Source organism: Giraffa tippelskirchi, chromosome 4 (assembly GCF_054371585.1).
Source record: "Giraffa tippelskirchi isolate mGirTip1 chromosome 4, T2T-mGirTip1v1.2.pri, whole genome shotgun sequence".
Lineage (NCBI taxonomy): Eukaryota > Metazoa > Chordata > Mammalia > Artiodactyla > Giraffidae > Giraffa > Giraffa tippelskirchi.
This window is the reverse complement of record NC_137278.1, coordinates 140986406-141013471: the sequence shown is the minus strand read 5'-3', so window position 1 is coordinate 141013471 and position 27066 is coordinate 140986406. Positions and strand designations below refer to the sequence as shown.

The 27066-nt window shown below is 47.2% G+C and overlaps 1 protein-coding gene and 1 non-coding gene across 2 annotated transcripts in view; both read left to right on the top strand.

The window, feature by feature from the left end:
• MUC19 (mucin 19, oligomeric) overlaps positions 1 to 27066 on the top strand; it is a 158284-nt gene that overhangs the window by 70000 nt on the left and 61218 nt on the right. Inside the window, 4 exon segments of the mRNA XM_081590500.1 lie at positions 495 to 560; positions 1052 to 1138; positions 1542 to 1607; positions 13998 to 27029. Coding sequence (XP_081446626.1) covers positions 495 to 560; positions 1052 to 1138; positions 1542 to 1607; positions 13998 to 27029 — 13251 coding nt within the window.
• On the top strand, positions 7691 to 7762 carry TRNAC-ACA (transfer RNA cysteine (anticodon ACA)). Its single transcript has one exon. It is a non-coding gene; the product is annotated as a tRNA-Cys (tRNA).

Sequence of the window (27066 nt, the reverse complement as noted above, 5' to 3'; positions counted from 1 at the left end):
ACACAATTCTGTAAAGCAATTATCCTTCAATTAAGAAATAAATAAATAAAAAAAAAAGGCTTTGTGGTTTGTTCCAATGTATGACCTGGGCTGAGACTCTCTGGGCTAGCCTATCTATATATTTAACAAGCAACCCAGGTGATTCTTATGATCAATTTTTGGAAAGAGTGAACTGGAAATGTGTAAGTGTGACAGGTATTTTCAAAAAATATTTATTTAATTTATTTGGCTGCACCCAGTTTTAGTTGAGGCATGTGAGCTCTTTAGTTGTAGCATGTGGGATCTTTTAGCTGTGACATGTGAACTCTTAGTTGTAACATGTAGGATCTAGTTCCCTGACCAGGGATTGGATCCAGGGCCCCTGCATTGAGAACACGGAGTCTTAGCCAATCAGAGAAGTCCCAGTATTTTCAAAACAGAGAACAGCACACTGTGTTCTGTTTAACTAAAGATATTTATATATATAATTTGATATATATTGTTTATTTTGAAAGAGACTACCAGATCATCAGCTGGTCAAACAACTGGAGAACCAAGCAGTGAAGTGACAGCATCTGAAGGTAAGTTAGGTGAGTAGAGGATGTCATTGAGACCACGACTTTTGTCAAAAAGGACATTCTTTTTTTCAGAATACTACAGATTTTGCTTAGTATTACTTATTAATATACCATCCAAGAAAAGATGAAGAATGGGTTAAGCATGAATAATGTTTTTCATGAAGAAGGTTTTTTCCTAGTTTCTCCAAGTCTTCCCTTCAAACGTGTTACAGTACAGGATTGTCACATTAATATATGCATGGGTGCTAAGTTGCTTCAGTCGTGTCTGATGCTGTGCAATGCTATGGACTATAGCTTGCCAGGCTTCTCTGCCCATGGGAATCTCCAGGGAAGAATACTGGAATGGGTTGCCATGACCTTGTCCAGGGAATCTTCCCAACCTAGGGATCAAATCCACATCTCTTAAGTCTCCTGCATTGGCAGGCAAGTTCTTTACCATTAATGCCACCTGGGAAGCACAATAATATATATACTCTCCCAATACTGTTTATCAGGCGTAACAGTAGAATTTGTTGAAGCTACCACTCGAACTGGCAGTGGCATCACAGCTAAACCATCTTTCTCTGGTTCCAGCCCAACTGGTAGTTCAGAGGCAAGGTGCAGGACACCTGGACACTTTGGTGGTGCTCTATCAAGAGCCTAGCTGAGACTCTTAGCTGATTCCTTCCTCAGAAGGAGTTTATGTGACTTGAGTAATGGCTTTGGCTTTAAAGGTTATAATTTTAGGACAAATGAATGGGTAGTTAGAGAATTTTCATCACAACCATTTATGTAGGGTAAAGTTGACAGATAAAATACAAGATGCCTTTTAAATTTGAATTTCACATCAATAAGAATTTTTTTTTGGTGTCAGTGTGCCCCATGCAATAATTGGGATGTGACTGTTCTTTATCTGGAATTCAAGCGCAACTGGGAGTCCTGTATTTTGATATCCTTAATCTAGCAACCCTAGTGTCCAATGAGAACATCATTCTTTTCAATTAGGAACAACTGGAGGTGAAAATGCCGCCACCACTGGAGCTGCTCGTGATAACACTTCTGGAGCAACAGGTACTGAAAGAACATAATCAGAATAAAACCAGACAATATAAACGTGATTTCTTTACTTAAAATTTGGTCAGAGACAAGTTTTCCTGGGAAGTTTAATTATTATTATTTGTATGATCTCAAAACTGAAGGAGATCAGAAATAAATTGAGCTATTTATTTGTGTGTGTCCACATCATACTGGGTGCCCTAGAGAAACCAGGAAGGGAATAGAGTAAGATATTTATTCTCTTAGAACTTGACTTTTGAGCTGGAGAAATGGATATTTATATATTCACAAAGGCAGAATCATGCATGATAGAAGATAATCTACATCAAGGAAATGTTCAATGACAAGAGTTGAAGTGGGAACTCAAGAAGACCTAGCAAGAGAGCTGATTAGTTGGGGTTGAAGACAACAGAATTATTCTATTTTGAAAAGAATATGATATTATGATCAGTACACTATGACTGTGTTGACTGAAAAAGAGACACACAACCTAAAAGTTGTGAGTTATGTTTTATTTGGGGACCTTATTGAGGACTATAACCTTCAAGACAGTCTCTTATATAACTCTGAGAAACTCTTCAAAAGAGGTAAAGAAGGAGCTAGGATACATAGGAATTTTTGCTGGAAAAAAAATACATATAGTACATCAAAAGATTACTGCTGATCATAAAAAAAAGCCAGGCATCTTAAGTAATGGTTTTAGTACTTTTCTATGTATGGGAAAATGCAAGAGTCTAGCCTCATTGAAATAATTCCTTAGGTTGTACCTCTTTTTATCCAGAGCCACTATCCTGTTTCTCTTCATCCTGAATTGCCCACAGGGTGCTCTGCCTGTGGGAGAGGCTGCTGTGGCTGATGGCACGATGGCAGGCAACATTCTTTGTTTACTGAAATGGCAAGAAACATTCTTTACCTGTATCTATATACTTTAATGAGCAAAGACTCAAAACATAAGTAAGCAGAATGAAAATTTAAGGATGTTTTCAATTTCAGGGAAATAAATAGCCATCATAATTTAGGTGTTGGGGAAACAGAATCGAAGACAAAATCTTTTCCCAACCCAGAGACTCTCTCCACAAAGGTAGAAGAGAAAGAAAACAATTTTATTATTGAATAGGCATTAGACCAGAATGTGATACAAATTATAGTCAATTTACTAAAGGTTTGTAAAGATAGAAAGAAATCTCACCAAGCTGGTACAATCTGTTACATTCATGTTCTCAAGAAAAATAACTAGTTCTTAAGTAAAAGTAAGCAAACTTGACAGCACCATTTTTTACACATAGTTCATCCTAAATTCACCTGGCAAGGGGGCAACCATCTGGTTAATTAATAATTGGTTTTATAAAATGGAAAAATAAACTTTTATTTTGATGATAGGAGGAAATTTCATATCTAGAGGGGGAAAGAGCACTGTCTCCTGAAATGTTTACTTTTCAAAGAGATAGCATCCAAGTCCTTGAGAAAGACATTTCTGAGTCATTAAGTTGACAAGAGGCTTATTTAGTTTTTTAAAAGATTTACATGCATTTCAAAGACACTGGAAAGAACTTACCTTTACAAATATTCTAAAGTAAATACTCTAAGAAAAGAAAAGGGGAAATCTCTTCCCTTATTTTCAGTAAAGACTGCTGCTGCTAAGTCGCTTCAGTCGTGTCCGACTCTGTGCGACCCCATAGACGGCAGCCCACCAGGCTCTCCCGTCCCTGGGATTCTCCAGGCAAGAACACTGGAGTGGGTTGCCATTTCCTTCTCCAATGCATGTAAGTGAAAAGTGAAAGTGAAGTCGCTCAGTCATGTCCGACTCTTAGCGACCCCATGGACTGCAGCCTACCAGGCTCTTCTGTCCATGGGATTTTCCAGGCAAGAGTACTGGAGTGGGGTGCCATTGCCTTCTCCGTCAGTAAAGACAGTTAAACCTGATATTGAAAATTTTTATTTTTTCTTACACAGGCCATCCTCATAAAAGGATCAGTTTTATATTTTAATTAACTAGCTTTTCTCTCCCATTATAAAATTAAACCATGGCAAGGGTATTGCCTGGAGCAGACTTCAGAGCTGCAGGCTGTAATTCCTCTGGAGAACCAGGCATTGGAGCCACAAGTCATAGAAAGTCAGGCAAATCTGGACCTGATGTTTTCAGCAGTTCACAACAACACCTCCCTCATTAGTGTGTAAAATGGACTAAGGACCTGATCCTTAATTTGCTTTGATGCTCTTAGAATTGAGTAGCATTTAAACTCAAGGAACCTATGAAAAAAAATTTAAAGAGGAAAATGGTGGCTGTATATATTAGAATCTACACATACCTCCAGCCACCAACCAGAAATGTCAAGAGAGTCCACATCTAGAATGTTTAGAGGGAATAGAGAAGACTGAAACCTCAAGACTGGGAAAGATGGCTTTATGACTCACAGAGGAACCAAGATTCAGGTCAGGTCATCAGAAGAAAGGGAAGTATAGAGAGGCTTTTAATAATGGTAGAATATAAATAGCATCAACTAGGATTCACCTCTAGAAGGAAAGGTCCTCACCTTAATTAGAGAATACTGAGAGATCTGGGACCTGACTAGTCAGAGCATTTGTGAATGCTGGGTTGAAAGAAAAGAGTGGAGAGTTCACGGAATGAGTACTGGCAGTCTTGGGAAGGCATTCAACTGCTTGTAAAGGAGGAGGCATATTGGAAGGCTAAGGAATCCTGGGAATCTGAAAGTTAGAAAAAAAAAGAAAGGAGTACTTAAATCTTAGGGTCTCTAGAAAACAGGATAATAATTAAAAATTAGAAGACAAAGGAAAGATTCCACTTACAAAAGAATCTTCCCCTCAGTGTAACAAGGAGAAGCCCTTGATCTGAGAAATCTGATGAGCCTCACAAAAGCCTCTCTGCCCTCAATGCACACAGGGTCTCCTGCTATTGCTGTTTTAGAAAAATTAAATGCAAAAAAAAAAAGAGAGAGAAAAATTAAATTCCAATATCTGTATAAAACTATTCTTTTGTATACATTTTCAGAAATTTTCAGCAGTAGCAAGAAAATTCTAAAAACCTAGTCATAAAGCAGAGGGATACTAAAATGTTATTGAACTCAGCCTTGCTCGCTTCTCAAAAGCCTACACTTTTACTCAGGAAGAATAGCACTGAAACATGTATATTATCATATGTGAAACAGAACACCATTCCAGGTTCGATGCATGAGACAAATACCCAGGGCTGGGGCAATAGGATGACCCAGAGGGATGGGATGCGGAGGGAGGAGGGAGGGGGGTTCAGGATGGGGAACACATGTAAACCCATGGCTGATTCATGTCCATGTATGGCAAAAACCACTACAATATTGTAAAGTAATTAGCCCCCAACTAAAATAAATAAATTTATTTAAAAAAATAAAAATAAAAAATAAAAAATACATACTAAGAAGTGTAATGAAGTAGAAAAGACTTTCCCATAAATAAATCATTCTGAAGCAAAAAAAAAAAAAAGCCTACACTTGACAGACAAGTGTTGGTAGAAAGGAAAGTTTGCTTTAATCAGAAGACCTGCAATCTGGGAAGAAGATGGACTCATGTCCCAGAATCAACTCCAAAGGTCCTACTCAGCCATGGGTTTTTAACAGGAAAAGGCAGAAACAATCTCAGTGAATTACTGAGGGAAAATGTTAGCTTCTGCATCAGTCCCACTGTGTACAGGCTGACTGACTCCTCAAGGTCTTTCTTCAGATGTTCTCTTGGTTACACCATCTGCCTAAAGAATTGCTATGGGGGAAGTTTAGGGTAGAGAAATAATCACTCTTTAACTGCTTAATTCTTCATTTCTCCTTCTTTTCAATCTAGGGAAAGAAGAAACAGGTTAGGCAAGGTATTGTGTGCATTTAGTAAAGCTTAATTAGGAGTTAGGTTAAATGTTGCTTTTTTTTAGTGATCTCATTTCTACCAGGTTTGAGGGAAACAGAAATGAGCAACAGGAAAGGGACAAAGTTGTTGCTTACAAATCCCCACTGTGAGAAATCATTCTAGTTTAATGGGATTAGGGGTGAAGGTACATCTTCTGTAACTTCTTCATGTTGACATATGGCACCATATTCTTAAAGCGGAAGATGTTGACATGGATCTGTAACATCTCTTTGCTGATAATTTTAGATGCCTGCTTATATATGCAAGCAGAGCAAAACATAATTTTCTGATGCTCACAAAGATATAGATTATTATGTGCAATAATTCTAATCCCCTTCTCTTGAGGCCAGTACTTGGAACTGTGCTAGCCATAGATGGAGAAGATTATGTCATGGTTACAGTCTGGTCATCATGAAGTTAGCTTTCCCCCTCTAGTGGCAGTTATAGTTATCTCCAGAACAGTTCAGGAATGTGCAGCAGACATGGAAAGATTCTGTGACTCTATTTTCCTAATCATTAACTGCTTGAATGTGCTCTTTTGGGTTCTGGGAGGCCTGGGAGATTTCAACTTTCCTACAGCAAAAGACAGGGGAAGTGCAGGGACCTTTGTACTTGAGGGGGTCCTTTGGGTCCTTTGATTTCAAAAACATATCATTAATACAATTTAAAATTAAAAAAACAATTGAAGATATAAAGAGACATCAAAATTAGAAATTAAGAAAACTCAGGGTAAAAATAGATAAATAGTAGGAGGATGTTAAATTGAAACTGAAGGAGAGATATTGAAAAAAAAAGAAAGAAAAATTATCTGAAAGGTAAAGGCCAAATAACAAGGTACCTAACAGAGACTGGAAATATGGCAAAGGGATTAGAGGGTAGGATTCGAAAAATCATCTCCCTAAAAAATTGCAGGAAAAGGTAAAGAAGATTGGAGTAGGACATAATTATAGGAAATAGACAAAATATCATATATATATATATAATTACAGTTTCTAGAGAAGAAAAAGCAATGAAATCAAACTAATACTTAGAATTGTAAATCAGATCATGTTTCCTGTAATTAAAAAAATTCAAATCTACATGTTGAAATGATTACCTTATACCTGAAAGAATCAGTTTTGTGGCTTTAGAAAAATATTAGACTTGAAGGAAAAAGAATTTTTCTAGGTGTTGAAGAAAAAGACAGCTATTAAAAAGTAAAGAAAATTAGATTAGCATTATACTTAAGAGTAAAGTAGCATTTAGATACACAAAGAAAGAGAATGTGAGTCTACGGCCATACCACCCTGAACGCGCCCGATCTCATCTGATCTCGGAAGCTAAGCAGGGTCGGGCCTGGTTAGTACTTGGATGGGAGAATGTGAGCCAAGGGTTTCACAGCCAGTTATATGTAATTCAAGTATTAAAGCTATAGGAATATAAAAAATACAGGGAATTATGTAGCCATGAGCCCTTCGTAATAAAATCACTGGAGGAGTGTTAAGCAGCAAAAAGATACTTTGAAGACAAACTAAAAGATTTCAGCAATATTTTTAACTGTAACACTAACACTATGACAAAAGTTGAAAAAAAGGTAGAAGAAAAATGTTACATATTTGACCAAATAACAATGTCCGAGTAAAGTATAAATGACCAAGAAAAAAATAAGCATTAATAAAGAAAATAGTATTTACTTAAATTGGAAAGTACAGAAGAGAAAGAGAAGAAGGAGAGAATAAATTATAAGTTAACTTTATTGGTGCTCACAGAGAACAACCAATAGGCACTATCTGAAAGAAAATTCAGAGGATGCTAATGGGATTATATAAAAATAGCACTATAAAATATAACCTTTCTATCAAAAGAGAAATAAAAAAGCAAAAAGAAAAAGCAACTGAAGAGTTTACATAGCAAAAACAAATGGTTGTAATTAGAATCCAAGAGCATGTTAAAATAATGTTTAATAATATTTTCTGTTAATTTTTAATGAAAGCATTTCAAAATTACAAAATCCATTAAAATAGTACTTCACACTAATAGCTCTAAAAGAAATAAAAGCTACTAGTTTTCTACATAGAGGCTAAAAAAAGTATTTTATAAATATTCAATAACAATTTCTGATGTGAAAAAATCCAAAAATAAATAACTTTCCCAAGCAGCGTCCACATACTCCTAGAATCAATATCATGTAGTTGAGTGAATGAATCACTTAACCTCTATTACTTTAGACTTCCCAGGTGGCTCAGACGGTAAAGCATCTGTCTACAATGCAGGAGACCCAGGTTCGATCCCTGGGTTGGGAAGATCCTCTGGAGAAGGAAATGGCAACCCACTCCAGTACTCTTGCCTGGAAAATACCGTGGATGGAGGAGTCTGGTAGGCTACAGTCCATGGGGTCGCAAAGAGTCAGACATGGCTAAGCGACTTCACTTTCACTTTCTATTACTTTAGTTTTCTTATCTGTAAAAACTGAGCAATATAATCTATTGAGTGGGATTGTGATGAGGATCAAAATGAAATAATGAATAAATGTATGCCAAAGCCCATTTTTTGAAAAGTAAAAAAGGTAAAAATTATTAATAATATGAAAAAGTAGGCCTTTCTGTAATCTACTGGAAGTCAAATTGGAATTGGTTATCTCACTGTTGTTGTTCAGTCACTCACTTGTGTCTGATCTTTGTGATCCCATGGAATGGGGCTTCTCCATCTTCAACTGCAAAGAATATAATCAATCTGATTACGGTATTGACTATGTGGTGATTTCCATGTCTAGAGTTGTCTCTCGTGCTGTTGCAAAAGGGTGTTTGCTATGACTAGTGCATTCTCTTGGCAAAGCTCTGTTAGTCTTTGCTCTGCTTCATTTTGTACTCCAAGGCCAAACTTGCCTGTTATTCCAGTTATCTCTTGACTTCCTACTTTTGCATTCCAGTCTTTTTCTTGGGGATGGTCTTGATCACTGCCTCCTGTACAATGTCATGAACCTGTGTCCATAGTTCATCAGGCACTCTGTCTATCAGATCTAATCCCTTGAATCTATTTGTCACTTCCACTGTATAATCATAAGGGATATGATGTAGGTCATATCTGAATGGTCTAGTGGTTTTCCATACTTTCTTCAATTTAAGTCTGAATTTGGCAATAAGGAATTCTTGATCTGAGCCACAGTCAGCTCCTGGTCTTGTTTTTGCTGACTGTATAGAGCTTTTCCACCTTTTGCTCAAAGAATAGAATCAATCTGATTTCGGTTTTGACCAACTGGTGAAGTCCATTTGTGGAGTAGTCTCTTCTGTTGGAACAGTGTTTGCTATGACCAGTACTTTCTCTTGGCAAACCTCAGTTAGACTTTGCCCTGCTTCATTTTGTACTCTAAGGCCAAACTTGCCTGTTACTCCAGGTATCTCTTGATTTCTTACTTTTGCTTTTCAGTCCCCTATGATGTGAAGGAAATCTGTTTTTGGTGTTAGTTCTAGAAGGTCTTGTAGGTCTTCATAGAACCATTTACCTTCAGCTTCTTTGACATTAGTGGTTGGGGCAAAGACCTGAATTACTGTAATACTGAATTTTTTGCCTTGGAAATGATCAGAGATCAATCTGTTGTTTTTAAGATTGCACCCAAGTACTGCATTTTGGACTCTTTTGTTGACCATGAGGGATACTCTATTTCTTCTAACAGATTCTTGCCCACAGTAATAGATATAATGGTCATCTGAATTAAATTCATCCATTCCAGTCCATTTTAGTCCACTGATTCCTAAAATACTGGTGTTAACTCCTGCCTTCTCCTATTTGACCACTTCCAATTTACCTTGATTCATGGACCTAACATTCCAGGTTTCTATGTAATATTGCTCTTTATAGCATTGCACTTTACTTTCACCACCAGACACACGCACAGATGGGCATTGTTTCCACTTTGGCTCAGTCTCTTCATTCCTTCTGGAGCTATTTCTCTACTCTTCTCCAGTAGCATATTGGGCACCTACCCAGACCTGGGGAGTTCATCTTTCAGTGTCATATCCTTTTGCCTTTGCATACTATTCATAGGGTTCTCAGGGCAAGAATACTGAAGTGATTTGCCATTTCCTTCCTTAGTGGGCCATATTTTGTCAGAACTCTCCACCATGAACCATCTTGGGTGGCCCTACATGGCGTGGCTCATAGTTTCATTGAGTTAGACAAAGCTGTGATCCATTTGATCAGTTTGGTTAGTTTTCTGTGATTGTGGTTTTCATTTTGTCTTCCCTCTGATGGATGAGGATAAGAAGCTTGTGGAAGCTTCCAGATGGGAGGAGGGACTGGCTCTAGGGAAAACTGGGTCTTGCTCTGGTGGGTGCAGCCATACTCAGAAATCCTTAGTCCAATTTTCTGGTGATGGGTATGATAGTGTTCCCTCCCAGTAGTTTGACCTAAGGCCAAACTATGATAGGAATAATGGTGAACTCCTTCAAAAGGACATAGCCAGCACACTATGGCTCCCAAGACTGCTGTATTCAGTGCCCCAACTCCACAGCAGGTCGCTGTTGACCCATGCCTCTATTGGAGGCTCTTGGACACTCACAGGCAAGTCTGGCTCAGTCTCTTGTGTGGTTACTTATAGTACTATGGAATTAAGAAATTCTGTGAATGAGTTTTCCATTTTTTTTCCTTAATAAGGAATACACCTGGAAGTCAGGTGATGCAACTAGTGTCACAGAGTATGACAGTGATCTGACAGTTCAGGTTTCTCCATTACTAAACAAGATAAAAATGAAAGTGAAAGTGTTAGTTACTCAGCCATGTTAGACTCTTTGGGGACCCATGGACTGTAGGCCACCAGGCTGCTCTCTCCAGGCAAGAATACTGGAGGGGGTATCCATTCCCTCCTCTAGGAGTTCTAACTAGGGTCTCTTTCATTGCAGGCAGATTCTTTACTGTCTGAGCCACCAGGGAAACCCAAGCAAGATTAATGTGGCACTTAAAATCTGATATTATTTATGGTCAGTTTTGAAATCACTGGAATGTTATTTAATACAACCATAGTGTATTTATTTTAAAAAGTAATTGTGATTATCTTCTATTTGGTCCTTAAATGTTATTTTTGAGTTTCAGACTTAGGATGTGTTTCCCATTCAGTTAGTTATGTTTCTTTATCTAAGGTCTGCATTGCACTATACAAAATCACTTCGACAACAAGCAAAAATAAATATAGATTGAAAGTACCAAATAATTACAAAACAAACTAGTTTGTTACTAGTAACAAACTAGTGTTAGTTATTTTTGATAATATTAGAAAATATTGTAGTTTAAAATGTTAATATTTTCATAATTTTTTTATTGGCAAGTGGTCTAGAACCTTGATGAACAGCTTTCTGAGAATAGTAAATAACATGGCTTTCTGCATTGTCTAAAAATTCAGAAAATAATTTGTTCCCTAAAATCTCTACACACTGATTTAAAAATATCTTATTTTCTAGAATTTGCAAATAGGAAATGACAATACCTCATTTGCTCAAAGCTCAACCCGTACCTAATGTTTGTGCCTCATAATACTTAACATATTTCAAAGAACTAGAGACTAAAAACAAATAAGATTAGTGACTATTTCTCATGAAATAGGAAAATGTGTTTGAAAAATATAACTGGTAGAATAAAATAATATTGTTTTTATATCTTGATTTTTGCCCAATATATTGAATACAATTTAGTGGATAAAAAAATATAAGGCAAGCATTAACCATTGTACAATATCATTTATGAGTCATCTTAATCTGTTTTAACAAAAATAAAAAATGATAACCATAAAAAATACACTGGAAGTGTAAAATGGGCAAAATGTTGTCACATACACTTACCTATTTGAATCATATAACTACCCTGAGCAACTGACAATATGTTAGTAATTATTTATATTTTATTTATGAAAAAAAATCAATGTGTTTACTTCAGTCACAGGATGAGTATGTTGTGAAGCCAAAACAGGGCCTAGACTATTGATTCTTCATCCGATTATTCACCATTACTACATAGGAAACCAACATGAAAAATTTCTGTTGAAAGTAAAGAAAGATCCTGTCAACTTGCCTGTTCTTGTTTTCATCTGTGTTCCCAGTAACTAGCTGAATGCATGGCTTGATAAATATCTGGTGGATATCTGGTAAATAAATAAAAACTCCCAGTCTGATAAAGGATCAAGAAGCTTTATTCTTATAAATGAGTTAAAAATAACAGACTGTGTGAAAGAGTCTTCCAGAAGAATTGGAGATGTAGGAGGGAATGCTTTGTTGTTGTTTTTAGCACTTGCTCCTCTATCACAAATAGTGAAGTTTTGCTGGAAACATGCCCACATCCACACACATACACCACTATGTATTAATAGATACATGTCTCTGCAAATCCAAGGCTTCTGTCCTCATCTGATCCATTAGTAGAATTCCTCACATAAAAATCTGGAGCATTCTGAGTTTTGTTAGTGTGTTGCAGAATTAATTCCATTAGGTTAAGGACAGGAGGAAGTAGAAATTTTGTAAAACAGTTATATAATTATGACTGATTTGAGTTGTTATATGGCAGAAACCAACACATACATTGAAAAGCAATTTTCCTCCAATTGAAAAAATTATTAAAAAAAACATAAATGTGAATTCCAGAGGACAGGATAAAAATAATTGTGATAGAGAACAGGCTTTGGAGGAAGTAAGAGTTTAGAATAATAGTGACAAAGTCCAACATGGCGTTAGAATGCCACAGATGATAGAGGAAACCAAAATGTAGGCTTACTCAGTGTCACAGAGTGAGTGGATATGAGATTAATTGCTTCAAGACCTCAAGGTGCTTAGTCACTCAGTTGTGCCCAACTTTTTGTGATCCCATGGACTATAGCCCACCAGGTTCTTCGTCCATGGAATTCTCCAGGCAAGGATATTGGAGAATGGGTAGCCATTTCCTTTTCCAGGGGATCTTCCTGACCTAAGGATAGAATCCAGGTCTCCCACATTGCAGATGGATCCTTTACCCTCTGAGCCACCAGGGAAGCCACCTCAAGACCTCAAACAGAATACTAACTCAGAGTCACATGAATAAGAATAAATTGAAGGTTTCAGAGGCAATAACAGCGTTATCTGATAGATAGCAAACTAGTCTGTAGAAAAATGCAGAAGCATAACTGGGTAGGTGGGAGGTTCCCTTAAATTAAGCTCAAAAAGAAGCTTCTGGTAGTCAAAGACAGGCCTTTTGGTTGTGATTGTGTAATCCATAGGAAGTTAAGTATAGGAAACATTTGAAGATGTTTTAGATGTAGATTTCCAAATGTATATCCCCAGTATTGGCTTCTCTGGAACTCTAGATTCATACTGAATACATAACTTGACATTTCCATTTTTATGTCTAACAGATATCTCAGATTTAGTATGCGCTAAACAGAATTCTTGATTTTCTTTCATACCCACACATGTTCAGTCTTTCCCATATCAAAAAAAAAATGCCATTACTGACTCAGTTTAATCATGAAAAATCTTAAAGTTATCCTGATGCCTCTCTCTTTCAATTTTTCACTTCCCAATTAAAGCAAGATCTGTTAATGCTACTTTTAAAACATATTCTGAATCCATCCACTATTCTCAATCTCCTTTATCACCACTCTAGCCCTAGACATTTATATATCAGCTGAATTACTGAAATCACCTCATGCTGGTCTACCAACCTCTATTGTACTCACTTACCTTATACTCTCTACAGAGTAGAAAGAGGGATTTTTAATATATATAAATATATCACTTCCTGGCATAAAATTATATCACATTGCATTTAGAAAAATGTCCAGTTTGCCTCCCCTGATTTACAATAATTTGCATAAACATGTCTTAACTTTCTGATGTTCTCCTCCTAACCTCCCATAATCCATACACATTTATCTAGTTCTGCTTCTCTAGCATAAGCAATTCATGTCTGTGTTTTGCATTGTCGGATCCCACTATCTGGAAAGATATTTCCCTAGAGTTTCAAATAGTTCTGTGCTTCTTGTCATATATCAAAATTAATAGCATCTTTACAGAGATGATTTGCTAGCCAGGCAATATAAAATAGCACCCAAGATGCTGGATATCACCTCATTCATCTTAAGGATTTGATGTAATTCTAGTTTGGGAATTTGCTTAATTTGTTGGATAGTAAATTCATTTATGTTAAGCTTGTCTCTTTATACAACTCTATTTTTTAACTATATAACCTTGGAAAAAGTACTTAAATAATAATATTATATGTGTCATAATATTGCTCTGATGTAAAAAGAGTATTAATTGAAAATTGTGGAGAGTTTACATGATACACAAAATATTCAATAAAGAGTGTTGAATGGAAAAAAGAAGCAGGATAAGAATGGATAAACAGGAAATAAAATATGTTGTAGAAAATGAAAGCTAGCTGAAGAATATGGTAGTTGATATGGGGTTGAAGGTACATGAAAACTATGTAGTGGGGGAAAAAAGAAATGTGATTCCTTGATTTAATCAAGGACCAGGAGAGATATAAAACATTATTGTGTTTGTTACTGCTTTTTGACAGGGATAACAGGACAATCCCTTGAAACACTGGGATCTTCAGCTGTAGGATCAGCAACAATTGCACCGTCAACTAAAGGAACCAGGGCAACTGAACCATCATCTGGAGGATCAACGACTGGATCATTTGTACTAGGATCAGGGACAACTAGATCATCATATGAAGTGATAGACACAAGTGGAGAACAAGTGACACCTGGATCATTACTAGGAAGTTCAGGAGCAACGGGAGCACGGGGTGAAGGTTCAGAGACAGCTTCCCCAGTATCTGCAGCGCCAGGGACTAGCGGTATGGGATCAGGAACAAGTGCCCCTCTGTCTGGAACATCAGTGACCTCCGGATCGCCTCCCGCAACGTCACCAGCAACTGGCGCGTCGGCTGGAGGGTCCGCGCCCACTGTGCCATCATCTGCTGCAACGGGCACTAATGCTATCGGACCAAGAACCAGTGTACCTTCACCCGGGGCGTCGGGGATACCTGGGTCAACGCCTGGCCCATCAGCAGCAACGGGAACAACGGCTGCAGCTTCAGGACGAACAGCCCCGCTCTCTGGAGCAACAGGGGCTGGTGTCATAGGGTCAGGAAGCACTTTGCCTGTATCTGGAGCACCAGTCACCCCTGGATCATCACCAGGAAGGTCAGCAGCAACTGGAGTGTCTGGTGCAGGTTCTGAGACCGCTGCCTCCTTATCTGGAGCAACAGGGACTAGTGCTGGACAATCTGTCACCCGTCTCTCCTCCTCTGGGGCACCAGGAACCCCCGGGTCAGCCACAGGAGGGTCAGCAGCAACTGCAAGCCCTGGTGTAGGTATAGAGCAAACCGCCACACTCTCTGGAGCTGCAGGGACGAGTGCTGTAGGATTAGGAACCGGTTTGCCCTCAGGCGCAACACCAGAGAGCAGTTCATCAGTCCCTGGAGGATCGGAAACAATTCAACAACCTGGTGTAGTTTCAGGGTCCAACCCCCTATCGCCTGGGCTCACAAGAACAAGTGCTATAGGATCTGAGAGCGGTTTACCTTCAACTGCAGCACCAGGGTTGCCTGGCTCAACACAGGGAGGATTGGCGGCAACTGGAGGAAGCGGTGCAGGTTCACAGCCTACTGCCCCATTATCAGGAGATACAAGGCCTACTGCTTTATCTGGAACCAGTGTCCGGCCATCCGGAGCACCGGTGACCCCCGGATCATCACTAGCAAGTTCAGGAGCAACGGGAGCACGGGGTGAAGGTTCAGAGACAGCTTCCCCAGTATCTGCAGCGCCAGGGACTAGCGGTATGGGATCAGGAACAAGTGCCCCTCTGTCTGGAACATCAGTGACCTCCGGATCGCCTCCCGCAACGTCACCAGCAACTGGCGCGTCGGCTGGAGGGTCCGCGCCCACTGTGCCATCATCTGCTGCAACGGGCACTAATGCTATCGGACCAAGAACCAGTGTACCTTCACCCGGGGCGTCGGGGATACCTGGGTCAACGCCTGGCCCATCAGCAGCAACGGGAACAACGGCTGCAGCTTCAGGACGAACAGCCCCGCTCTCTGGAGCAACAGGGGCTGGTGTCATAGGGTCAGGAAGCACTTTGCCTGTATCTGGAGCACCAGTCACCCCTGGATCATCACCAGGAAGGTCAGCAGCAACTGGAGTGTCTGGTGCAGGTTCTGAGACCGCTGCCTCCTTATCTGGAGCAACAGGGACTAGTGCTGGACAATCTGTCACCCGTCTCTCCTCCTCTGGGGCACCAGGAACCCCCGGGTCAGCCACAGGAGGGTCAGCAGCAACTGCAAGCCCTGGTGTAGGTGTAGAGCAAACCGCCACACTCTCTGGAGCTGCAGGGACGAGTGCTGTAGGATTAGGAACCGGTTTGCCCTCAGGCGCAACACCAGAGAGCAGTTCATCAGTCCCTGGAGGATCGGAAACAATTCAACAACCTGGTGTAGTTTCAGGGTCCACCCCCCTATCGCCCGGGCTCACAAGAACAAGTGCTATAGGATCTGAGAGCGGTTTACCTTCAACTGCAGCACCAGGGTTGCCTGGCTCAACACAGGGAGGATTGGCGGCAACTGGAGGAAGCGGTGCAGGTTCACAGCCTACTGCCCCATTATCAGGAGATACAAGGCCTACTGCTTTATCTGGAACCAGTGTCCGGCCATCCGGAGCACCGGTGACCCCCGGATCATCACTAGCAAGTTCAGGAGCAACGGGAGCACGGGGTGAAGGTTCAGAGACAGCTTCCCCAGTATCTGCAGCGCCAGGGACTAGCGGTATGGGATCAGGAACAAGTGCCCCTCTGTCTGGAACATCAGTGACCTCCGGATCGCCTCCCGCAACGTCACCAGCAACTGGCGCGTCGGCTGGAGGGTCCGCGCCCACTGTGCCATCATCTGCTGCAACGGGCACTAATGCTATCGGACCAAGAACCAGTGTACCTTCACCCGGGGCGTCGGGGATACCTGGGTCAACGCCTGGCCCATCAGCAGCAACGGGAACAACGGCTGCAGCTTCAGGACGAACAGCCCCGCTCTCTGGAGCAACAGGGGCTGGTGTCATAGGGTCAGGAAGCACTTTGCCTGTATCTGGAGCACCAGTCACCCCTGGATCATCACCAGGAAGGTCAGCAGCAACTGGAGTGTCTGGTGCAGGTTCTGAGACCGCTGCCTCCTTATCTGGAGCAACAGGGACTAGTGCTGGACAATCTGTCACCCGTCTCTCCTCCTCTGGGGCACCAGGAACCCCCGGGTCAGCCACAGGAGGGTCAGCAGCAACTGCAAGCCCTGGTGTAGGTGTAGAGCAAACCGCCACACTCTCTGGAGCTGCAGGGACGAGTGCTGTAGGATTAGGAACCGGTTTGCCCTCAGGCGCAACACCAGAGAGCAGTTCATCAGTCCCTGGAGGATCGGAAACAATTCAACAACCTGGTGTAGTTTCAGGGTCCACCCCCCTATCGCCCGGGCTCACAAGAACAAGTGCTATAGGATCTGAGAGCGGTTTACCTTCAACTGCAGCACCAGGGTTGCCTGGCTCAACACAGGGAGGATTGGCGGCAACTGGAGGAAGCGGTGCAGGTTCACAGCCTACTGCCCCATTATCAGGAGATACAAGGCCCACTGCTTTATCTGGAACCAGTGTCCGGCCATCCGGAGCACCGGTGACCCCCGGATCATCACTAGCAAGTTCAGGAGCAACGGGAGCACGGGGTGAAGGTTCAGAGACAGCTTCCCCAGTATCTGCAGCGCCAGGGACTAGCGGTATGGGATCAGGAACAAGTGCCCCTCTGTCTGGAACATCAGTGACCTCCGGATCGCCTCCCGCAACGTCACCAGCAACTGGCGCGTCGGCTGGAGGGTCCGCGCCCACTGTGCCATCATCTGCTGCAACGGGCACTAATGCTATCGGACCAAGAACCAGTGTACCTTCACCCGGGGCGTCGGGGATACCTGGGTCAACGCCTGGCCCATCAGCAGCAACGGGAACAACGGCTGCAGCTTCAGGACGAACAGCCCCGCTCTCTGGAGCAACAGGGGCTGGTGTCATAGGGTCAGGAAGCACTTTGCCTGTATCTGGAGCACCAGTCACCCCTGGATCATCACCAGGAAGGTCAGCAGCAACTGGAGTGTCTGGTGCAGGTTCTGAGACCGCTGCCTCCTTATCTGGAGCAACAGGGACTAGTGCTGGACAATCTGTCACCCGTCTCTCCTCCTCTGGGGCACCAGGAACCCCCGGGTCAGCCACAGGAGGGTCAGCAGCAACTGCAAGCCCTGGTGTAGGTGTAGAGCAAACCGCCACACTCTCTGGAGCTGCAGGGACGAGTGCTGTAGGATTAGGAACCGGTTTGCCCTCAGGCGCAACACCAGAGAGCAGTTCATCAGTCCCTGGAGGATCGGAAACAATTCAACAACCTGGTGTAGTTTCAGGGTCCACCCCCCTATCGCCCGGGCTCACAAGAACAAGTGCTATAGGATCTGAGAGCGGTTTACCTTCAACTGCAGCACCAGGGTTGCCTGGCTCAACACAGGGAGGATTGGCGGCAACTGGAGGAAGCGGTGCAGGTTCACAGCCTACTGCCCCATTATCAGGAGATACAAGGCCTACTGCTTTATCTGGAACCAGTGTCTGGCCATCCGGAGCACCGGTGACCCCCGGATCATCACTAGCAAGTTCAGGAGCAACGGGAGCACGGGGTGAAGGTTCAGAGACAGCTTCCCCAGTATCTGCAGCGCCAGGGACTAGCGGTATGGGATCAGGAACAAGTGCCCCTCTGTCTGGAACATCAGTGACCTCCGGATCGCCTCCCGCAACGTCACCAGCAACTGGCGCGTCGGCTGGAGGGTCCGCGCCCACTGTGCCATCATCTGCTGCAACGGGCACTAATGCTATCGGACCAAGAACCAGTGTACCTTCACCCGGGGCGTCGGGGATACCTGGGTCAACGCCTGGCCCATCAGCAGCAACGGGAACAACGGCTGCAGCTTCAGGACGAACAGCCCCGCTCTCTGGAGCAACAGGGGCTGGTGTCATAGGGTCAGGAAGCACTTTGCCTGTATCTGGAGCACCAGTCACCCCTGGATCATCACCAGGAAGGTCAGCAGCAACTGGAGTGTCTGGTGCAGGTTCTGAGACCGCTGCCTCCTTATCTGGAGCAACAGGGACTAGTGCTGGACAATCTGTCACCCGTCTCTCCTCCTCTGGGGCACCAGGAACCCCCGGGTCAGCCACAGGAGGGTCAGCAGCAACTGCAAGCCCTGGTGTAGGTGTAGAGCAAACCGCCACACTCTCTGGAGCTGCAGGGACGAGTGCTGTAGGATTAGGAACCGGTTTGCCCTCAGGCGCAACACCAGAGAGCAGTTCATCAGTCCCTGGAGGATCGGAAACAATTCAACAACCTGGTGTAGTTTCAGGGTCCACCCCCCTATCGCCCGGGCTCACAAGAACAAGTGCTATAGGATCTGAGAGCGGTTTACCTTCAACTGCAGCACCAGGGTTGCCTGGCTCAACACAGGGAGGATTGGCGGCAACTGGAGGAAGCGGTGCAGGTTCACAGCCTACTGCCCCATTATCAGGAGATACAAGGCCTACTGCTTTATCTGGAACCAGTGTCCGGCCATCCGGAGCACCGGTGACCCCCGGATCATCACTAGCAAGTTCAGGAGCAACGGGAGCACGGGGTGAAGGTTCAGAGACAGCTTCCCCAGTATCTGCAGCGCCAGGGACTAGCGGTATGGGATCAGGAACAAGTGCCCCTCTGTCTGGAACATCAGTGACCTCCGGATCGCCTCCCGCAACGTCACCAGCAACTGGCGCGTCGGCTGGAGGGTCCGCGCCCACTGTGCCATCATCTGCTGCAACGGGCACTAATGCTATCGGACCAAGAACCAGTGTACCTTCACCCGGGGCGTCGGGGATACCTGGGTCAACGCCTGGCCCATCAGCAGCAACGGGAACAACGGCTGCAGCTTCAGGACGAACAGCCCCGCTCTCTGGAGCAACAGGGGCTGGTGTCATAGGGTCAGGAAGCACTTTGCCTGTATCTGGAGCACCAGTCACCCCTGGATCATCACCAGGAAGGTCAGCAGCAACTGGAGTGTCTGGTGCAGGTTCTGAGACCGCTGCCTCCTTATCTGGAGCAACAGGGACTAGTGCTGGACAATCTGTCACCCGTCTCTCCTCCTCTGGGGCACCAGGAACCCCCGGGTCAGCCACAGGAGGGTCAGCAGCAACTGCAAGCCCTGGTGTAGGTGTAGAGCAAACCGCCACACTCTCTGGAGCTGCAGGGACGAGTGCTGAAGGATTAGGAACCGGTTTGCCCTCAGGCGCAACACCAGAGAGCAGTTCATCAGTCCCTGGAGGATCGGAAACAATTCAACAACCTGGTGTAGTTTCAGGGTCTACCCCCCTATCGCCTGGGCTCACAAGAACAAGTGCTATAGGATCTGAGAGTGGTTTACCTTCAACTGCAGCACCAGGGTTGCCTGGCTCAACACAGGGAGGATTGGCGGCAACTGGAGGAAGCGGTGCAGGTTCACAGCCTACTGCCCCATTATCAGGAGATACAAGGCCTACTGCTTTATCTGGAACCAGTGTCCGGCCATCCGGAGCACCGGTGACCCCCGGATCATCACTAGCAAGTTCAGGAGCAACGGGAGCACGGGGTGAAGGTTCAGAGACAGCTTCCCCAGTATCTGCAGCGCCAGGGACTAGCGGTATGGGATCAGGAACAAGTGCCCCTCTGTCTGGAACATCAGTGACCTCCGGATCGCCTCCCGCAACGTCACCAGCAACTGGCGCGTCGGCTGGAGGGTCCGCGCCCACTGTGCCATCATCTGCTGCAACGGGCACTAATGCTATCGGACCAAGAACCAGTGTACCTTCACCCGGGGCGTCGGGGATACCTGGGTCAACGCCTGGCCCATCAGCAGCAACGGGAACAACGGCTGCAGCTTCAGGACGAACAGCCCCGCTCTCTGGAGCAACAGGGGCTGGTGTCATAGGGTCAGGAAGCACTTTGCCTGTATCTGGAGCACCAGTCACCCCTGGATCATCACCAGGAAGGTCAGCAGCAACTGGAGTGTCTGGTGCAGGTTCTGAGACCGCTGCCTCCTTATCTGGAGCAACAGGGACTAGTGCTGGACAATCTGTCACCCGTCTCTCCTCCTCTGGGGCACCAGGAACCCCCGGGTCAGCCACAGGAGGGTCAGCAGCAACTGCAAGCCCTGGTGTAGGTGTAGAGCAAACCGCCACACTCTCTGGAGCTGCAGGGACGAGTGCTGTAGGATTAGGAACCGGTTTGCCCTCAGGCGCAACACCAGAGAGCAGTTCATCAGTCCCTGGAGGATCGGAAACAATTCAACAACCTGGTGTAGTTTCAGGGTCCACCCCCCTATCGCCTGGGCTCACAAGAACAAGTGCTATAGGATCTGAGAGCGGTTTACCTTCAACTGCAGCACCAGGGTTGCCTGGCTCAACACAGGGAGGATTGGCGGCAACTGGAGGAAGCGGTGCAGGTTCACAGCCTACTGCCCCATTACCAGGAGATACAAGGCCTACTGCTTTATCTGGAACCAGTGTCCGGCCATCCGGAGCACCGGTGACCCCCGGATCATCACTAGCAAGTTCAGGAGCAACGGGAGCACGGGGTGAAGGTTCAGAGACAGCTTCCCCAGTATCTGCAGCGCCAGGGACTAGCGGTATGGGATCAGGAACAAGTGCCCCTCTGTCTGGAACATCAGTGACCTCCGGATCGCCTCCCGCAACGTCACCAGCAACTGGCGCGTCGGCTGGAGGGTCCGCGCCCACTGTGCCATCATCTGCTGCAACGGGCACTAATGCTATCGGACCAAGAACCAGTGTACCTTCACCCGGGGCGTCGGGGATACCTGGGTCAACGCCTGGCCCATCAGCAGCAACGGGAACAACGGCTGCAGCTTCAGGACGAACAGCCCCGCTCTCTGGAGCAACAGGGGCTGGTGTCATAGGGTCAGGAAGCACTTTGCCTGTGTCTGGAGCACCAGTCATCCCTGGATCATCACCAGGAAGGTCAGCAGCAACTGGAGTGTCTGGTGCAGGTTCTGAGACCGCTGCCTCCTTATCTGGAGCAACAGGGACTAGTGCTGGACAATCTGTCACCCGTCTCTCCTCCTCTGGGGCACCAGGAACCCCCGGGTCAGCCACAGGAGGGTCAGCAGCAACTGCAAGCCCTGGTGTAGGTGTAGAGCAAACCGCCACACTCTCTGGAGCTGCAGGGACGAGTGCTGTAGGATTAGGAACCGGTTTGCCCTCAGGCGCAACACCAGAGAGCAGTTCATCAGTCCCTGGAGGATCGGAAACAATTCAACAACCTGGTGTAGTTTCAGGGTCCACCCCCCTATCGCCCGGGCTCACAAGAACAAGTGCTATAGGATCTGAGAGCGGTTTACCTTCAACTGCAGCACCAGGGTTGCCTGGCTCAACACAGGGAGGATTGGCGGCAACTGGAGGAAGCGGTGCAGGTTCACAGCCTACTGCCCCATTATCAGGAGATACAAGGCCTACTGCTTTATCTGGAACCAGTGTCCGGCCATCCGGAGCACCGGTGACCCCCGGATCATCACTAGCAAGTTCAGGAGCAACGGGAGCACGGGGTGAAGGTTCAGAGACAGCTTCCCCAGTATCTGCAGCGCCAGGGACTAGCGGTATGGGATCAGGAACAAGTGCCCCTCTGTCTGGAACATCAGTGACCTCCGGATCGCCTCCCGCAACGTCACCAGCAACTGGCGCGTCGGCTGGAGGGTCCGCGCCCACTGTGCCATCATCTGCTGCAACGGGCACTAATGCTATCGGACCAAGAACCAGTGTACCTTCACCCGGGGCGTCGGGGATACCTGGGTCAACGCCTGGCCCATCAGCAGCAACGGGAACAACGGCTGCAGCTTCAGGACGAACAGCCCCGCTCTCTGGAGCAACAGGGGCTGGTGTCATAGGGTCAGGAAGCACTTTGCCTGTATCTGGAGCACCAGTCACCCCTGGATCATCACCAGGAAGGTCAGCAGCAACTGGAGTGTCTGGTGCAGGTTCTGAGACCGCTGCCTCCTTATCTGGAGCAACAGGGACTAGTGCTGGACAATCTGTCACCCGTCTCTCCTCCTCTGGGGCACCAGGAACCCCCGGGTCAGCCACAGGAGGGTCAGCAGCAACTGCAAGCCCTGGTGTAGGTGTAGAGCAAACCGCCACACTCTCTGGAGCTGCAGGGACGAGTGCTGAAGGATTAGGAACCGGTTTGCCCTCAGGCGCAACACCAGAGAGCAGTTCATCAGTCCCTGGAGGATCGGAAACAATTCAACAACCTGGTGTAGTTTCAGGGTCTACCCCCCTATCGCCTGGGCTCACAAGAACAAGTGCTATAGGATCTGAGAGCGGTTTACCTTCAACTGCAGCACCAGGGTTGCCTGGCTCAACACAGGGAGGATTGGCGGCAACTGGAGGAAGCGGTGCAGGTTCACAGCCTACTGCCCCATTATCAGGAGATACAAGGCCTACTGCTTTATCTGGAACCAGTGTCCGGCCATCCGGAGCACCGGTGACCCCCGGATCATCACTAGCAAGTTCAGGAGCAACGGGAGCACGGGGTGAAGGTTCAGAGACAGCTTCCCCAGTATCTGCAGCGCCAGGGACTAGCGGTATGGGATCAGGAACAAGTGCCCCTCTGTCTGGAACATCAGTGACCTCCGGATCGCCTCCCGCAACGTCACCAGCAACTGGCGCGTCGGCTGGAGGGTCCGCGCCCACTGTGCCATCATCTGCTGCAACGGGCACTAATGCTATTGGACCAAGAACCAGTGTACCTTCACCCGGGGCGTCGGGGATACCTGGGTCAACGCCTGGCCCATCAGCAGCAACGGGAACAACGGCTGCAGCTTCAGGACGAACAGCCCCGCTCTCTGGAGCAACAGGGGCTGGTGTCATAGGGTCAGGAAGCACTTTGCCTGTATCTGGAGCACCAGTCACCCCTGGATCATCACCAGGAAGGTCAGCAGCAACTGGAGTGTCTGGTGCAGGTTCTGAGACCGCTGCCTCCTTATCTGGAGCAACAGGGACTAGTGCTGGACAATCTGTCACCCGTCTCTCCTCCTCTGGGGCACCAGGAACCCCCGGGTCAGCCACAGGAGGGTCAGCAGCAACTGCAAGCCCTGGTGTAGGTGTAGAGCAAACCGCCACACTCTCTGGAGCTGCAGGGACGAGTGCTGTAGGATTAGGAACCGGTTTGCCCTCAGGCGCAACACCAGAGAGCAGTTCATCAGTCCCTGGAGGATCGGAAACAATTCAACAACCTGGTGTAGTTTCAGGGTCCACCCCCCTATCGCCTGGGCTCACAAGAACAAGTGCTATAGGATCTGAGAGCGGTTTACCTTCAACTGCAGCACCAGGGTTGCCTGGCTCAACACAGGGAGGATTGGCGGCAACTGGAGGAAGCGGTGCAGGTTCACAGCCTACTGCCCCATTACCAGGAGATACAAGGCCTACTGCTTTATCTGGAACCAGTGTCCGGCCATCCGGAGCACCGGTGACCCCCGGATCATCACTAGCAAGTTCAGGAGCAACGGGAGCACGGGGTGAAGGTTCAGAGACAGCTTCCCCAGTATCTGCAGCGCCAGGGACTAGCGGTATGGGATCAGGAACAAGTGCCCCTCTGTCTGGAACATCAGTGACCTCCGGATCGCCTCCCGCAACGTCACCAGCAACTGGCGCGTCGGCTGGAGGGTCCGCGCCCACTGTGCCATCATCTGCTGCAACGGGCACTAATGCTATCGGACCAAGAACCAGTGTACCTTCACCCGGGGCGTCGGGGATACCTGGGTCAACGCCTGGCCCATCAGCAGCAACGGGAACAACGGCTGCAGCTTCAGGACGAACAGCCCCGCTCTCTGGAGCAACAGGGGCTGGTGTCATAGGGTCAGGAAGCACTTTGCCTGTATCTGGAGCACCAGTCACCCCTGGATCATCACCAGGAAGGTCAGCAGCAACTGGAGTGTCTGGTGCAGGTTCTGAGACCGCTGCCTCCTTATCTGGAGCAACAGGGACTAGTGCTGGACAATCTGTCACCCGTCTCTCCTCCTCTGGGGCACCAGGAACCCCCGGGTCAGCCACAGGAGGGTCAGCAGCAACTGCAAGCCCTGGTGTAGGTGTAGAGCAAACCGCCACACTCTCTGGAGCTGCAGGGACGAGTGCTGTAGGATTAGGAACCGGTTTGCCCTCAGGCGCAACACCAGAGAGCAGTTCATCAGTCCCTGGAGGATCGGAAACAATTCAACAACCTGGTGTAGTTTCAGGGTCCACCCCCCTATCGCCCGGGCTCACAAGAACAAGTGCTATAGGATCTGAGAGCGGTTTACCTTCAACTGCAGCACCAGGGTTGCCTGGCTCAACACAGGGAGGATTGGCGGCAACTGGAGGAAGCGGTGCAGGTTCACAGCCTACTGCCCCATTATCAGGAGATACAAGGCCTACTGCTTTATCTGGAACCAGTGTCCGGCCATCCGGAGCACCGGTGACCCCCGGATCATCACTAGCAAGTTCAGGAGCAACGGGAGCACGGGGTGAAGGTTCAGAGACAGCTTCCCCAGTATCTGCAGCGCCAGGGACTAGCGGTATGGGATCAGGAACAAGTGCCCCTCTGTCTGGAACATCAGTGACCTCCGGATCGCCTCCCGCAACGTCACCAGCAACTGGCGCGTCGGCTGGAGGGTCCGCGCCCACTGTGCCATCATCTGCTGCAACGGGCACTAATGCTATCGGACCAAGAACCAGTGTACCTTCACCCGGGGCGTCGGGGATACCTGGGTCAACGCCTGGCCCATCAGCAGCAACGGGAACAACGGCTGCAGCTTCAGGACGAACAGCCCCGCTCTCTGGAGCAACAGGGGCTGGTGTCATAGGGTCAGGAAGCACTTTGCCTGTATCTGGAGCACCAGTCACCCCTGGATCATCACCAGGAAGGTCAGCAGCAACTGGAGTGTCTGGTGCAGGTTCTGAGACCGCTGCCTCCTTATCTGGAGCAACAGGGACTAGTGCTGGACAATCTGTCACCCGTCTCTCCTCCTCTGGGGCACCAGGAACCCCCGGGTCAGCCACAGGAGGGTCAGCAGCAACTGCAAGCCCTGGTGTAGGTGTAGAGCAAACCGCCACACTCTCTGGAGCTGCAGGGACGAGTGCTGTAGGATTAGGAACCGGTTTGCCCTCAGGCGCAACACCAGAGAGCAGTTCATCAGTCCCTGGAGGATCGGAAACAATTCAACAACCTGGTGTAGTTTCAGGGTCCACCCCCCTATCGCCCGGGCTCACAAGAACAAGTGCTATAGGATCTGAGAGCGGTTTACCTTCAACTGCAGCACCAGGGTTGCCTGGCTCAACACAGGGAGGATTGGCGGCAACTGGAGGAAGCGGTGCAGGTTCACAGCCTACTGCCCCATTATCAGGAGATACAAGGCCCACTGCTTTATCTGGAACCAGTGTCCGGCCATCCGGAGCACCGGTGACCCCCGGATCATCACTAGCAAGTTCAGGAGCAACGGGAGCACGGGGTGAAGGTTCAGAGACAGCTTCCCCAGTATCTGCAGCGCCAGGGACTAGCGGTATGGGATCAGGAACAAGTGCCCCTCTGTCTGGAACATCAGTGACCTCCGGATCGCCTCCCGCAACGTCACCAGCAACTGGCGCGTCGGCTGGAGGGTCCGCGCCCACTGTGCCATCATCTGCTGCAACGGGCACTAATGCTATCGGACCAAGAACCAGTGTACCTTCACCCGGGGCGTCGGGGATACCTGGGTCAACGCCTGGCCCATCAGCAGCAACGGGAACAACGGCTGCAGCTTCAGGACGAACAGCCCCACTCTCTGGAGCAACAGGGGCTGGTGTCATAGGGTCAGGAAGCACTTTGCCTGTATCTGGAGCACCAGTCACCCCTGGATCATCACCAGGAAGGTCAGCAGCAACTGGAGTGTCTGGTGCAGGTTCTGAGACCGCTGCCTCCTTATCTGGAGCAACAGGGACTAGTGCTGGACAATCTGTCACCCGTCTCTCCTCCTCTGGGGCACCAGGAACCCCCGGGTCAGCCACAGGAGGGTCAGCAGCAACTGCAAGCCCTGGTGTAGGTGGAGAGCAAACCGCCACACTCTCTGGAGCTGCAGGGACGAGTGCTGTAGGATTAGGAACCGGTTTGCCCTCGGGCGCAACACCAGAGAGCAGTTCATCAGTCCCTGGAGGATCGGAAACAATTCAACAACCTGGTGTAGTTTCAGGGTCCACCCCCCTATCGCCTGGGCTCACAAGAACAAGTGCTATAGGATCTGAGAGCGGTTTACCTTCAACTGCAGCACCAGGGTTGCCTGGCTCAACACAGGGAGGATTGGCGGCAACTGGAGGAAGCGGTGCAGGTTCACAGCCTACTGCCCCATTACCAGGAGATACAAGGCCTACTGCTTTATCTGGAACCAGTGTCCGGCCATCCGGAGCACCGGTGACCCCCGGATCATCACTAGCAAGTTCAGGAGCAACGGGAGCACGGGGTGAAGGTTCAGAGACAGCTTCCCCAGTATCTGCAGCGCCAGG